The following is a 15,273-nucleotide window of genomic DNA, read 5'->3' on the forward strand; positions in this document are numbered from 1 at the left end:
AGATAGGGTCACATCACAGTGGAGTCAGCTGTCTTAACCGTGGCTTGTGTACTGCAAACACATACCAGGTTCATCACTGTGTCTGTCACGCGACTCTGTTCCCCTTTCGGGCTCTGTCTTTACATTTATTTTGAAAGATGAAGCTGGTGATGATGGTAAGGGGCGTCACATTTCCGACGAGTGCTTGCAGTGTTCGGCCAATCACAATGCACTGGGTCAGCTGGCCAATCAGAGCAGACTGCGCTTGTCGGAAGGAGGGACTTTGTAGAAAACTAAGCGTTTGAGAGAGGCGGGGCATAGAGGACCTACAATAATGTACAGTATTTGAAAAATAATGTGTTTTTTGAGCATTAAAGCATGTCAACATATTCTGTTACACCAAATACACCAAATAATGATCTTTAAAAAAAAGCATCATATGACCCCTTTAATGTTTTTTTTGTGATTGGCGAATCAATCACTCTTCTGAGTCGGTTCATTTGAATGAATGAATCAAACGGTTGAGTGCATGAAGTGTCCAACATTCCACACTCCGTGATACATTTTGTTTCGTTCTGTGAGTTTTCTTCTGAAACTGTAGCTCAATTGTTTTTCGGCAGTGTCCCTTTGTTCAGTCTTTCTGGAATAATGTCAGTGCTCTGATTGTCCAAAATATTTTTGTTATAAACACATTCTTTTTTGGTTTTATGCTAAAGATAAGTATCTATTTAATGCAAGTTTTTGTATAAACCTCCTGTTATTTATTGGAAAGTTTTATGTCCATAAATGTAAATATACTAAATGTAAACCTCACTTTAACATCTTCAGACAAGAACTGAAGTTGTATTTAAATACAATTTCAACGTCTGTTAACAAGAAAGCTATAAAAACATCTAGAATTTGTGCCATGTTTAAGATTTTTCCCTAATATACTTGTATTTCTATTTGTGTGCCTTTTTTCTTCTGTCCTTTTCTTAAGAATTTTTATATTATATTGTTTTTTTCTGTGATGTTTTATCTATTAATCCTCAAGTAGTTTATTATTGATTGGTATTTTGTATGTTTTGTACGTACTGTTTTTTACTGTTTGTTTTGTATGTACTGTAATCCTTGTTTACTGCAATAAAATAAAAAATAATTAATGTCACTTTGGTCGGAACAAGATGGCGATTGAACTTTTTATAAATTTAGAAGACAAATTATAAATGGAAAGGTGTCCTTTTATTATTTCTCCAACAAAATGCTGCACATTTCTTTGTGAAATTGAAATATGTCAAATAATAAAACTAACCTGAAAATTTACATTTGAATTTTAATTAAATAATACAAATAAAATAAATCTCTTCATATAAACAAACTACTGCTTTGGCTGTGCTGTGCTTTTTCCATTTAAAATCAGAGGCAACCACTGCGTTTTAATCACAATCCAAACAAAGATACTAAGTACTTGTTATTTAGATTGCAATTAGATTGTATAAATTTGAAACAAAACAGAATGGTCTGATTTTAGCTTTGTGAATGAGACGCGAATGTCACTCTCTGACAGCAGGTGGCGCTTATGGAACAGCAGGTATTTCTCCAACAAAATGCTGCACATTTCTTTGTGAAATTGAAATATGTCAAATAATAAAACTAACCTGAAAATTTACATTTGAATTTTAATTAAATAATACAAATAAAATAAATCTCTTCATATAAACAAACTACTGCTTTGGCTGTGCTGTGCTTTTTCCATTTAAAATCAGAGGCAACCACTGCGTTTTAATCACAATCCAAACAAAGATACTAAGTACTTGTTATTTAGATTGCAATTAGATTGTATAAATTTGAAACAAAACAGAATGGTCTGATTTTAGCTTTGTGAATGAGACGCGAATGTCACTCTCTGACAGCAGGTGGCGCTTATGGAACAGCAGGTGTTTATAGGCTGCTGCCCCTTTAAGACCGAATGCACAGATCCAATATAATGATGCACTTGAGATTTCTTTCTCCACCGTTTACGTTCACTTAAGACATAACCGACTGTTTACGAGAATACATGACGAGACAGTTATTCTGAGATAATTTTGTGTGTATGTGTTCATTCAGATGCAAGGATATGCGAAAGAGTAATCAATTATGTGTACGTGCATTGTCTGAAGCGCGCAGCTCCGAACGCACGGGAATGGTTTAAAACACTTGAATGTTTAAATTGGCAAGACTTAGAAACACGTGCAAACGATCAACTATGATCCGTTTTACCCCTACAAGCTAGTGAACAACGCAAATCAAGGAAGGAATTTTATATCACTGTTCAAGATAGCCCATCGGGCAGGGCGGTGATACATTTTGGTAGCCCGACTGGAAAACACAATAGCAATAGATTTTGCGAGCCCTGCACACAGGTTAAACGTACTTGGTTGTCATGAAAATAATTAAACTGTGCAAACAATCTTAGGGCTCCTGCCACAGTGAAATATTATTAGATCTTTGTAATTTGGTGTTTTATAGCTGAGGACTCACAGAGATATAGACTCATTATCTATATATTAACAGTATACTGAAAATATCACTTTATTGCTTTGTTGGTCTTTGAATCAATCAACCAAGCTTTTAAAATTACACACGATGGCATATTTGTGTCTATATAAGTTGTTACTGTTACTCTTATCAGCCTTATATAAATCTATGTATTGTAATGATTTCATATTAACGGCCTTATCTTTCTCTCTCCAGTGATGCGGCTGACCAAACCTACGCTTTTTACAAACATGCCGGTGACGTGTGAGGACCGAGACCTTCCAGGTACAATCCACTCACACGTACCTTAACCATGATTTCATTACTCATCAAGAAACATCTGAACAAAACACATTTTATGAAATTGGATACTGATGCATTGATAAAGAAATTAATTTCAGAATTCATTTATTCAATTATTCCATTTTTAAAAGCAGAGGTACCCAAACTGTACGCTATGAAGGGCTAAAATGAAAAATGCATAAAAAACATAAACATAAAAAAATGCATTTTAAAAATAATTTTTTTTAAAAAAATTCTAAAATAGAATTAACTTATATTCTCAACATTTCGAAGCAAAAATAAAACAATGCATGGAAAGTTAAAATTTTTTTTTTTTTTTAAATACTTATTTTGTCCTGCTCTTGTGATGTGGCATGAAATCACAGGTCATCTCATCACAGATCATTTTTAGCCCGCAGCCCTGGTTTGGGCATCTCCGGTCTAAAGTATTACATTGCGATGCTTGTTTTTGTAATCAGCCATTGCTGAGTCTAGTATCGAGCTTCTCTGAAAGCTATTAGCAGCAGCTCTGTGAGATCCCGGGCATAATGCCTCCTCCCAGTAAGGCCATATGATAGATCAGCACTGAGCAATGTTTGTTTTCAGCTGCAGGTAGCCGATGACTCTGAAAGGCGATCTCTCTCAGCCGTGCTCCACAACCGCATGTCACTATGACAGTTCTGAGTAGCACTTCTATATATAAAAGGTGCTGAAGTATGTTCCCCTATAAATCAGCATGAATGAGATTGTAATGCTGGAAACGAGAAGTAAATGGAGTACATCGTGTTATGCCTTTAATTTGTATAAATAATCAGCAAAAACATGGCTTGCAAACAGTTTCTTTGGCTATTACTCCTAATTTGATGATTTATACTTGTTGATGTTATATTTGTCATGCAGGAGATGTTATACATCTGGAAGTTTATACATGTTAACTTACATGTTTTTTGACAACCTACATGTCAAAAATGGCTGCCTATGGATAAATAAGTCACTGATAAAACGATCGATTGATTTAGATGTCTAGTGCGGTCTAAATCTAAGAGCCGACTGAGGTTTTACAGCTCAGCATATCACATGTCTACAGGTGATTTGTTTGTACGACTCATGAAAGACGATCCATCGACCGTAAAGGGGGCAGAGACACTAATCCTTGGGGAAATGCTCACCCTGCCTCAGAATTTTGGGTAATGCTTGTTTAATAAAATCAACTTATATTAGTTATATATGCATGATGATAACTGAAAAGTTTGAGATTTATTTTTGGATTTGTTAATGAGTTCATTGCACTTTCCACAAATATGGTACACTTTGGCATCGCACGACTTTTTAAAAGATTTAGAGGCAAAAATCCCACGTTATTTGTAGTTAGAACTATTAGATATGTTTGATTCACTACAATTTAACAAAAAGAACTTTCATTATAATCTAGTTCATAAAACACATCAAATGTCTGTATTCCACATCCCAAATCAGAGAATTTTTTCAATTTTCTAGCAAAATAAATAAATAATGCTAGAACTTTGGGTAACACTAGAATAGTTAATATTAGGTAACATTAGATAATGCATTAACTAACCACGAGCAATGCATTTGTTATAGTATTTATTAATCTTTGTTTAAAGGGGTCATATGATGCTGCTAAAAAGAAAATTATTTTGTGTATTTGGTGAAATGAAATGAGTTTATGCGGTTTAAGTTTCAAAATACATTATTTTCCACATACTGTACATTATTGTTTCTCCTCTATGCCCCGCCTTTCTGAAACGTGTCGATTTTTACAAAGCTCATCGGTCTGAAAAGCGAGGTGTGCTGTGATTGGCCAGCTATCCAGTGCGTTGTGATTGGCCGAATACCTCAAGCGTGTGACAAAGAGAAAGGAAAAATTGAAATCGCATCATATGACCCCTTTAAATTAATAAAAATACATTGTTAATTTAGTTCATTTTTTATTTTAAGTCTATGAAATATTAACAGATACCATTTTTGATTTTAATAATATCTTAGCTAATGTTGAAATTAACATTAAGTTTAATAAATGCGTTAGAAGTATTTTTTATTGCTAGTTATTGTTAACTAATGTTAACAAATACAGGCGCATCTCAATAAATTAGAATGTCATGGAAAAGTTCGTTTATTTCAGTAATTCAACTCAAATTGTGAAACTTGTGTATTAAATAAATTCAGTGCACACAGACTTAAGTAGTTTGGTTCTTTTAATTGTGATGATTTTGGCTCACATTTAACAAAAACCCACCAATTCACTATCTCAACAAATTAGAATACTTCATAAGACCAATAAAAAAAACATGTTTACCAAAAATGGCAAAATGACACAAATCAAGTATATAGACAACAGTGGACAACAATCACAAACATTACATGAAAAGAAAATAATAGAAAATAAATCAGCTCATATAGTATTTCGCCTGACCTCCTGAGGTTAATGACCAACGTTTTGTTCAGGTTACGCACCTCAGGTCCTATTCGTGGAAAGTGACACATGCCCACAATCTCTCAGTGCTCCAGCGATTCCAAATATGCATTCTCACCATTTCCTGTACAGAAATATTTTCCTTGGCGAGACCTTCTCCAGTTACATCAGCGTGCACAACGACAGCAATCAAGTGGTCAAAGATATTCTTGTAAAGGTAAGGGCTCGCGTGAAGTAATAGAGGATCTTCGGCAGCTGTGGCAGCTGTTTTGTCTCACTGCTATCGTATAATTCTCTCCTCTCACAGGCGGACCTGCAGACGAGCTCCCAGAGGTTAAATTTATCTGCTTCAAACTCTGCCGTTTCAGAGCTCAAGCCCGAGTGCTGCATTGATGATGTCATCCATCACGAGGTCAAGGAGATTGGGACACACATGTACGTGACTTCTGCTGCTCGAAACAATTTAAGCCTTTAGTTCTTAGTAATGTAATGCAGGTTAGCATTAAAGGTGCTGTATGTAATGTTTTGACTGTGCTACAGCATAACAATACCGTAAAACATTTGTAGATATTTAGGAAACTTGTCACATACTTGTTTCTCCAAAAAACAATGCTGCATCTATTTTGAAATGTGTGTTCCGAGTCGGAATGTGTCAGTGTGACTCCGCCCACTTACAGTTAACCTAATAATGGGGAAGTCGTGGCCTAATGGTTAGAGAGTCGGACTCAACCCAAAGGTTGCGGGTTCGAGTCTCGTACCGGCAGGGATTGTAGGTGGGGGGGGTGAATGTACAGCGCTCTCTCCCACCTTCAATACCACGACTGAGGTGCCCTTGAGCAAGGCACCGAACCCCCAACTGCTCCCCGGGCGCCGCAGCATAAATGGATGCCCACTGCTCCGGGTGTGTGTTCTCGGTGTGTGTGTTCACTGCTGTGTGTGTGCACTTTGGATGGGTTAAATGCACTAATTCCAAGTACGGGTCACCATACTTGGCCACATGTCACTTCATAATATTGTGACAGCCTGGGTTGCCAGTTGATGGAAAACACAGCTTATTGCAGTCATGGAAGCCAGCAAATGAACTGGATCAGAGATCGTAGATTCTACTCGTCTAAAAAGCTCTATGACCAGAGGCATATTGAGGCAACACAGATAAATCAGCTCCTAGCCTTCCATTGTCAGTTGCGCTCATTCCTTTTGTATGTCCGCAATCTGGCAACCCACATGAGCGTCTGAGGAGGGTGAGGCGGAAGAAACGGCTCTCTCCGATATTTTGACTTGTGATATTTTGAATGGGAAAATGACAGTTCCCATTTCATCTGCTAGCTGTCAATATTACGTACTGCACCTTTCATATAATAAAGACTAGTTATTGAAAAGAATCTGGTGAAGTAGTCCTCCACATTCCAGTATTGATAACTAAAACTATTAAAAATAATTTTCAGTGCTTTAAATATAGCTAAAATAAAAATAAATGAAAGGTTTAACCTTGAACAATTTTAAAATCTTAAATGAAAATTAGAAATGTTTCCTTGGCAACTAACTGAAGAAAATAAGTTAAAGTTGAAGTACTAATTATACTAAGTATATTACTAAAACTAAAATAAAAATACAGTTAAAGCCAGCGCTGCGTAGTAGCTGTTTACATGTAATCTGGATTATGTAATCTGATTCCAAGAATTAAGTACTTGTAATTAGAGTATATAAAATGTTAAAATGCTTATAAGATTCCAGTTAGATTTTTATGGATTACACGATTACGTATTATTCACACAAGGGCAGTATGTTATTCATAATTAATGGATTCTCCGTAAATCTTCTAATCTAAATTTTCCTTTCTAAAAATCCTACTGTGTGCCATGCCATTTAGCTTTGACTATATTCATAAATGGTGTGTAAATAAATCTGTGAGTCGTGCTTCTGAATTTGAGGGAAAATGTCACCTCTCAAGCAGTTAGACCATGTATGAAACAAATAATTATGCAAGTTATTAAACACTGGTGATAGCTGTGAAGCACCGTGTCATCATCATATCCAGTGACTCTCAGTAACTCTTGATTCTGGAAGTCTGGACAAAAATACTTCAAACCTGGAAGGCGTTTAATGTCATTGTTGTTTTCATGTTTGTTCATATAATGCAGGGATTCCCAAACATTTTTGTCAGCCCAACCCCTTTGACATGAGCTATTTACTTGAAATATCTCTGAGGAAGTTAATATTTCAAATCATTTAACAACACATTTGCATGTTTACAGTGCTTTGATGTAACTTAATGGTCACACTGACATGCAGGTAAACAAATTGTATATTTCTACTTTTAGTACTTTTAGTGTTTGAATTCTTTATTTGACGTTTTTATGACTTAATTAGCTTTTTATCAACTCACTATCAACTGAATAATGGAATGTTTAATGCATTTTATGATGCTGATATCAAAAAATGGAATATATCTCTTTCTCTTTGTTTTTTATATCAATATGGTACGTTTTATGGTAAGTTTAAAGTTTGATAAAAAAAGTAATCTAAAAGTAATTTAAAGTAGTTACATTACCTAAAATGTGTAACCTAGATTAAGTTACTTACTATAGTTGTCATCGTGTAATCAGTAACAGACACTTTACTGACAATTTGTTAGTGATCTACCCAGCTCTGATTAAAGCTAAATAGAAATATAAAAAACGCATAAAAATTACAAAAGCACATAACAAAATTACAAAAATGTAAACTAAAATTCAATTGAAAACGACATTTATTAAATAAAATACTTCAAAAATGTAATAAATACTTTAATAATAATAAATAAAACTGCCACATATCGCTGCAAATGCACACTCAGATCTGGCCACACCCACTTTTCACAATCCAACCAATGCCACGTAGAAAAATCAAGCCCCGCCCCCAAGGTATTTTTTATTTTTTTGGTTTAAAATCTACTACTTTAAGCTTAGAAATATGTGACATTACTGAAATGAAATGTGTTGCAAATGCCGTGACAAATATGTAGCAACCAAAAACATTTGAAGAGCTGTGCACAAAATGCAGTTGTCCTCACCATATTTGTTTATCATCTGATTCCAGCTTGGTCTGTGCCGTCAGTTACACCACTCAGACTGGAGAGAAGCTTTACTTCAGAAAGTTCTTCAAATTTCAGGTGAGCTCATTTCCTCCTCCGTCGAGTCAGTCTGCGCTGTGATTGGACGCCAGCTCCACGCATCACTCCTAAACCATTTCACACAGAGCTGAGACTTTAATTTACACTAAAGCTTGACATTTGAACTCGAGCATGAGATCTCATGCGGCTCGGTACTTCCAGAAGATACTCCGCAGAGTATTGCATTGAAGAACTGAAGCTGCGTCATTGAAAGCAGTCCTGATAAATAGAATTTGACATGGATTCTGTTGAGGTACAATCAAACTGCAGCTCAAACTTCAGTTTCAACTCTATTTTGAACCAGGTTCTCAAGCCTCTAGATGTAAAAACCAAATTCTACAATGCTGAGGTGAGTTTACTTTGACTATTTTTAGTGTTTTTGTAACATTAGAGAATTATGCGAAAGCAAATTTTTTTTTTTCTTATTGGTCATACTTCCTTTCTGCATTGCCTCGCTGCTTATGAAATAATTTATAGCGAGGCTATGCTTTTTAAGAACCCGTTTTATACATTTTCATTTGATATCTCTTTTGTAAGTAGTGTGTGTGTATGTGTGTCATTCATAATTAGTTGTTTTGTTCACATTTACATCAAGAAGAAAACTGACATTGTCATTTTCTGGTGCATGTAACCTTCACTTCTCTAATATGTTTATTTTTGTGTTTTATTCCTCCATTAGAGTGACCTCAGTTCAGTGGTAATTCTTTTCCCTTCTCATTGCAACTTTTTTTTTTCCTAGCATAATCTGCTTCTTTCCTTCTTCTGAGTAACAAGCATGGGGAAAACATGAGAAAAGTATTTCAATATTCAATAGATTCACTAATGAACAGAATAGTCCTGAGATAGAAAATATGAGGGTTATGTTCAGAAACCCAGATCATTAGTAAAACTTGGTTTTGCCGTTATTGCCATTACCTTTATTAGATCAATTGTTCAATGGCACTAAGTTGCTGTGTTATCTGTTGGCAAGATTTTAGAAAGGTTGCATTACCTACAACAGTAACCTAAAAAAAGGCCTAAATGTTTATTTGGCTATTGATATTTTATTAATATTAATTTTAACCAATAGCCTGAGAGGCCAAGGTAACATCAGCCATACAATGTTTACTCAAAATTCAAACCAAGATATTTGAAAATTCAAAATGTCCTTAGATGTATTTAATTGGACATTTTGATTTAGTGGTAAAAAGTTAATCATTTTTTATAATGCTGACAATCTCAAAAAAGTGAGATGAGAGAAATAAAAAAAAAAAATTCTTCTGTTTTCCTTGACGTGTTTCCTCTCAGTGCTTTTGCTTTACCGCTCACTCATCTGACCAGTGCTAAACTAAATCAATTAGACATTGTGTCTGACTCTGGAGAAAAGAGTAATCACTCTTTTTTTTTTTTTTTCTTAGACTGGGAGAAGGTGATGCTTATTTTTATTGATCGTTTATGCCATTTGCTGTTTTTTTTGACAGATTCAAATCAATGCCAGAAAAATGTCACATATCACCATGTACACTCTCCTATATTTAGTATCATTTGTAATGGTGTTAAGAGTTTAAAGACGTGCTGTGACATGATATAGTCTAATTGTAAATGCATCCTTGCAAAATTGTTTTTGGTTATTGAATTAATCAGGCTTGGCGTGGGATCTTTGCTTCATGCTGTAACATAACAATACTTCTGTCAAAAGGTGCTGTTGATCCACAGGCATGAACTAACCTCCACTTGTAATACCAACTCAAAATAATACTAATCTTCCTTCCGGAGATCAACTGGAGCAAACGGCTGCTTTATTTGGCTCTATGTAAAAATTCAATACTTTTCACTTGAGCTTGTCTGAAGAGCTTGATTTGATGGGCCGCATTCAAAGACCTTTACGCTGAACTCATATTGATTTTGATATTGTGAACACACACACTTAAATGGTAAATGTCATTCATATGCATTAAGTCCTTAATGTGGAGCCCTTCAATTAAAGTATCTCTCCAGGATATTGTGTATAAAATATAAATGAACATACAGTACGATACTGCATGAGATCTTACCAGGGCTGAGTAAATGATTGAATGTCAGCAGCTGGTCTGGTTTGATGCTTTTGACCCTACAGACGGATGAGGTGTTTCTAGAGGCACAGATCCAGAACATCACTACATCCCCAATGTTCATGGAGAAAGTCTCTCTGGAACCTTCTTTGATGTACAACGTCACTGAACTCAACAGTGTGTCCTCTAGCAGTGAGAGGTAACACTTACATACTGTATGCCTCATTTTGTCCATGTATTTGTGATCAAAAGTTCAGGGTTAGTATTTACATTTTTTATGAAAGAAATTAATAGTTGTATTCAGGACGCAGTGAATTGATAAAGGAACAGTAAAGACAAAATATTTCTATTTCAAATAAATGCTGTTCTTTTGAACTTTCGGTGCATCAAAGAATCCTGAAAATATGTATGGCAGATGTGTATTTGTGATCAAAAGTTCAGGCTTAGTATTTACATTTTTTATGAAAGAAATTAATAGTTGTAAATTAATAGAAATGCTGTTCTTTTGAACTTTCGGTGCATCAAAGAATCCTGAAAATATGTATGGCAGATTTGACAAAAAATATGAAGCAGCACTACTGATTTCTACATTGATAATAATGAGAAATGTTTCTTGAGCATCAGTATATTAGAATGATTTCTGAAGGATCATGTGACACTGAAGACTGGAGGAATGATGCTGAAAATTCAGCTTTGTTATCATAGGAATAAATTATGTTTTACAATACATTCAAATAAAAAACTTAATATTACAGTTTTTTTTTTTTTGATCAAATAAATCCAAACTCCAAACTTTTGAGTAGTAGTGTAGGTAAGTAAAGGAATGTTTTGGGTTGAATACAGTTTATTTGACGTTAAATCTGTGACATGTTGTCCATTACTACAGAAAATAATATTGACTTGTCCCTCAGATTGTAAAATCAAACAAAAATCATGTTTACAGTAATGCACTTGCAGTATAAGCCTATTGGGCAAGACACTGCAACATTAAAATACACACTGTTTCAAACATTATACATTTTTAAAATGAGACTAGAGACAAAATGGGTTTTGCTGGCATGGCTTTTATGGCTATATATAAATAATATATAGGGATGCAACGATTCACTCAACTCATGATTCGATTCACAATTTTTTTTTTTTAACAAAATGAGATTTAAGACAAATGATAAATGAAACGTGTCCTTTTATTATTGCTTGGACAAAATACTGTACGTTTCTTTGTGAAATTGAAATCTAACACTATAATAATATACTAATATAGCACTTGCATATTATTGCTCTTTTGTTGGTTTTGATTGCTTCTATTGTCCTCGTTTGTTAGTTGCTTTGGATAAAAGCGTCTCCTAAATAACAAAATGTAAATATAATGTAAATGTAAATAACAAAACTAAATTTGAATTTTAAAACAAGCCCCAAATCAAATAAATAAGTAACACAAATAAAACAAATCTCGTCATATAAACAAAATAAGGCTTTGTCGGTGCTCTTTCCTTTTAAAATTAGAGGCAACCACTGCATTTTAATCATAATCCAAATAAAGATGCTGCATACATGCAACACGAGCAGTTTTTAATCTAAATTACATTATATAATTTCCCAATTTGAAGCAAAAACAGAATGGTTTGACTTCAGTTTTGTGAAACTATGCATTAAAAAATATCTGCATGAAACCGAAACAGCAGACGAGCTGAACGAGACGCAGATGCACTCTCTGCCAGCAGGTGGCGCTTAGAGCGTTCCCTTGGTTTCCGCTGTAAACAAAGCAGCGCTGCACTTATGAACTTTAATATGCATTATGCAGAGGCAAGATGAAAAGAAAAAATACCATCTAAAGACAGTAAGTTCCCCTCAGACATACATTCATATAAACTCCTACACCTAATTCAATCGCGATTTGTTTAGCATCGCAACCGATTTGAATCGTCACATATTTAAATAGATTTTCAACCGGCTCACGGTTAATCGTTACATCCCTAATAATGTATAAAAAATCTAAATAAATAAAATAAATATCTCACACCTGATTGCTCAACGAAGTAGTCAGCTATTTTCTGCGAATGTGCAAAATTTGTGATTCTTTAGGTAAATAACTAGAAGAATTGAATAACTTGTATTGAAAGAATAACAAAGTCCAGTAAACGGTAAAACTATTGCACTACAAATCAGTATTTATGATTATGATGGTAAATTAAAATAACAAATACCAGTATGCAGTATCTGAAAAACTGAGGAACAAAACAGAATGATTGTCCGACTGACTTGATTTCGCCCACAAAAATTCGCTGAACAATGGTAAATGACTGCGACAGCACTTTTAAATGGTTCGGCAACATACTTGTTGGCGTTATACTTATGTGCAACTTTTTCTTTTATTTCTAGCGAGTCAACGTTCGGGAGGATGTCGTATCTGCAGCCGCTGGACACGAGGCAGTATTTGTACTGTCTGAAGCCCAAGCCAGAGTTTGCAGAGAAGGCCGGGGTCATCAAGGGGGTGACGGTGATCGGCAAACTAGACATTGTGTGGAAAACCAACCTTGGGGAGAGAGGACGTCTACAGACCAGCCAGCTCCAGAGAATGGTACGCTGGCTTTAGCCAGAAAGTGTTTGTGGATTATGCAGAACACATTTCATTCCAGTATTGAGGAAAGTTACTTTTAAAAGTAATCCGTTACGTTATTCTGTTACTCCATGAAAAAGTAACTAATTGCATTACTTAGTTACTTTTTATGGAAACTAATGCATTACGTTACTTTGCGTCACCTGAGCTTGACTGCTTATCTGTTTTTTAATAACAAAAATAGAACAAAAGTTATATTTTTGGCAACTGTAAAGGCCCTTTCACATCAAAAGTGAAATGAATAAGCCTCAGGCTGAAGGAAGTGCCTCACTCCCGATTTCTCTCAACACGGGCACATGAGACGTGTCAGTGAGGAAATGGGAAAACAAAGTAACTTGTGTTACTTATTTGAAAAAGTAACTCCGATATTTAATTGTAAATGTAAAAGTAATGCATTACTAGTTACTTGGAAAAGTAATCCGATTACGTTACTTGTAAAGCGTTCCCGCCGACACGGATTCATTCAGATCTTCTCTTCTAGGCTCCTGGTTACGGTGACGTCAGGCTTTCTCTCGAGTTGATCCCAGACACGGTCAGTCTAGAGGAGCCCTTCGACATCACCTGTAAAATCACTAACTGCAGGTAAGAGCGCTGCTGTGAGCCTGTCTGGCTGGTAGTTCTGTAAGCTGTCAGTAATGCTAACGGCTGGTTTGCTTGCTGTCAGTGAGAGGACCATGGATCTGGTGCTGGAGATGTGTAACACTCGCTCCGTTCACTGGTGTGGGGTGTCAGGCCGACAGCTGGGGAAACTCACCCCCAACGCTTCCCTCTCCATTCCTCTCAAACTACTGTCCTCCGTCCAGGGTTTACAGGTAAGGGAAACTTAGACATGATCAATGGACTTTTTCATGGAGTTATAGCAGTCAAAATGTCAAAGTTAAGAAATCATTTTCAGTCCATAGGATGTTGATATGAAATCTGACAATAGGATTTTACTGAATACAGTCACACAACAGCGGAATTTCATTAGTCCAACGCGTTATGCGACAAATGTAACGTTATATAATAACTACCTGTACATTTCGGTTTCAAAAGTATAAATTGTAACTATTCATGCCTATTTATTCAAATGAATCAACACATTTCTCTAAAATGACAATACTGTCATATTTACATTTTTCCTGAAGCACCACAAAATGTCAATCACATTGTTTTTAGAAAAGTACATAAAAATAAATATTGACAAATAATTAGGGGATACATTTTGCTCTTCCACAATCGCTCATTAATAGAAAGTAATTTGTTTTTAAATATGATGAAATATATCTAAATTAAATACACATTTCTGTAGTTGATATTTCAAACATTGATTATTATTATCATGTTTCTGAAAAAATAAATATATATATATATGTTAATAACATGTTTATGAGTTTTCATATTGAAAAATGCAGTATATTTTTTAAAATGACACCTACAGCAATTATATGAATTTCTGCAAGTTCTTTATAAGAATTTAATTGAATTCCATTTTAATTCTGTCTTAATTATTCAAAATATTAAGTTATATATATATATATATGTGTGACTGTTTATCTTGTTTTCTTCTTGGATTCAAATTAATTCAGGAACTTTTTAAAAAATATTTAATTATTATTTCATATACTTTGCGTGTGAAATGATTATTGCTATAACATGCCAAGAGGTTAGCCAATCATAACATCAACATTTATTTAAAGATGGGTTTCTCTTAAGGGTACAGTATTAAAAAAAAAAAAAAAAGGGAACAGAGAAGGTGGCACATGATTACTGAAATAATCATGTTCAAATAAAATAATTAATTTGTAGGTGCAATAATAATATCATAATTGGGCTGCTGGGATAAAATGACGCAAGTGTAGCATGTGACCTCTTTAAAAGCTAAAATGAATGTGCTGTATTTTTTTTCCCCCCTCATTTCTGTTTTTTTTTTAAGAGCATATCTGGACTGAGGCTAACAGACACCTTCCTGAAGAGGACGTATGAATATGATGACATCGCACAGGTCTGTGTGGTGTGTCCGTACACCAGTCCAGAGAGCTAGAGCTGAAACCCTCTGGCGTTTTGCACTGTCTGTGTCAATGGACCAACTCCCATCTGTCCTGCATCTATTAATATAACTCCTTCTGCTCTTTACCTTTAAGCTTGTTGTTTTAAATGTCATTTTTAAAGCCCTTAATCATGATTTTAACTGTCTTATCAATGTAAATAAAACGTCAATTAAAAATCAGCTAATGTAGTGTGTTAAAACAATTCTAAAGGTTTTCTATACAAAAGTGGGCTGTGCAAGGAGATCAGA

At 34.9% G+C, this 15,273-nt stretch overlaps 1 protein-coding gene across 2 annotated transcripts in view; it reads left to right on the top strand.

Moving 5' to 3' along the window:
• The window catches only part of trappc13 (trafficking protein particle complex subunit 13), a 17,205-nt gene extending 2,001 nt beyond the window's left edge, over positions 1-15,204 (top strand). The window contains exons 2-13 of one of the 2 annotated variants that reach the window (XM_016229446.1): positions 2,695-2,763; positions 3,848-3,947; positions 5,327-5,411; positions 5,502-5,629; positions 8,273-8,345; positions 8,650-8,694; positions 9,025-9,042; positions 10,441-10,574; positions 12,758-12,956; positions 13,477-13,577; positions 13,660-13,807; positions 14,911-15,204. In XM_016229446.1, the coding sequence (XP_016084932.1) occupies positions 2,695-2,763; positions 3,848-3,947; positions 5,327-5,411; positions 5,502-5,629; positions 8,273-8,345; positions 8,650-8,694; positions 9,025-9,042; positions 10,441-10,574; positions 12,758-12,956; positions 13,477-13,577; positions 13,660-13,807; positions 14,911-15,018 (1,208 nt within the window). In that variant the 3' untranslated portion in view covers positions 15,019-15,204. The remainder of the gene's footprint in view (positions 1-2,694; positions 2,764-3,847; positions 3,948-5,326; positions 5,412-5,501; positions 5,630-8,272; positions 8,346-8,649; positions 8,695-9,024; positions 9,043-10,440; positions 10,575-12,757; positions 12,957-13,476; positions 13,578-13,659; positions 13,808-14,910) is intronic. The other variant, XM_016229447.1, reaches the window with a different exon arrangement.
• The last annotated feature ends 69 nt before the right edge of the window (positions 15,205-15,273 follow it).

Source organism: Sinocyclocheilus grahami, unplaced genomic scaffold, assembly GCF_001515645.1.
Source record: "Sinocyclocheilus grahami isolate Dianchi unplaced genomic scaffold, SAMN03320097.WGS_v1.1 scaffold352.1, whole genome shotgun sequence".
Taxonomy (NCBI): domain Eukaryota; kingdom Metazoa; phylum Chordata; class Actinopteri; order Cypriniformes; family Cyprinidae; genus Sinocyclocheilus; species Sinocyclocheilus grahami.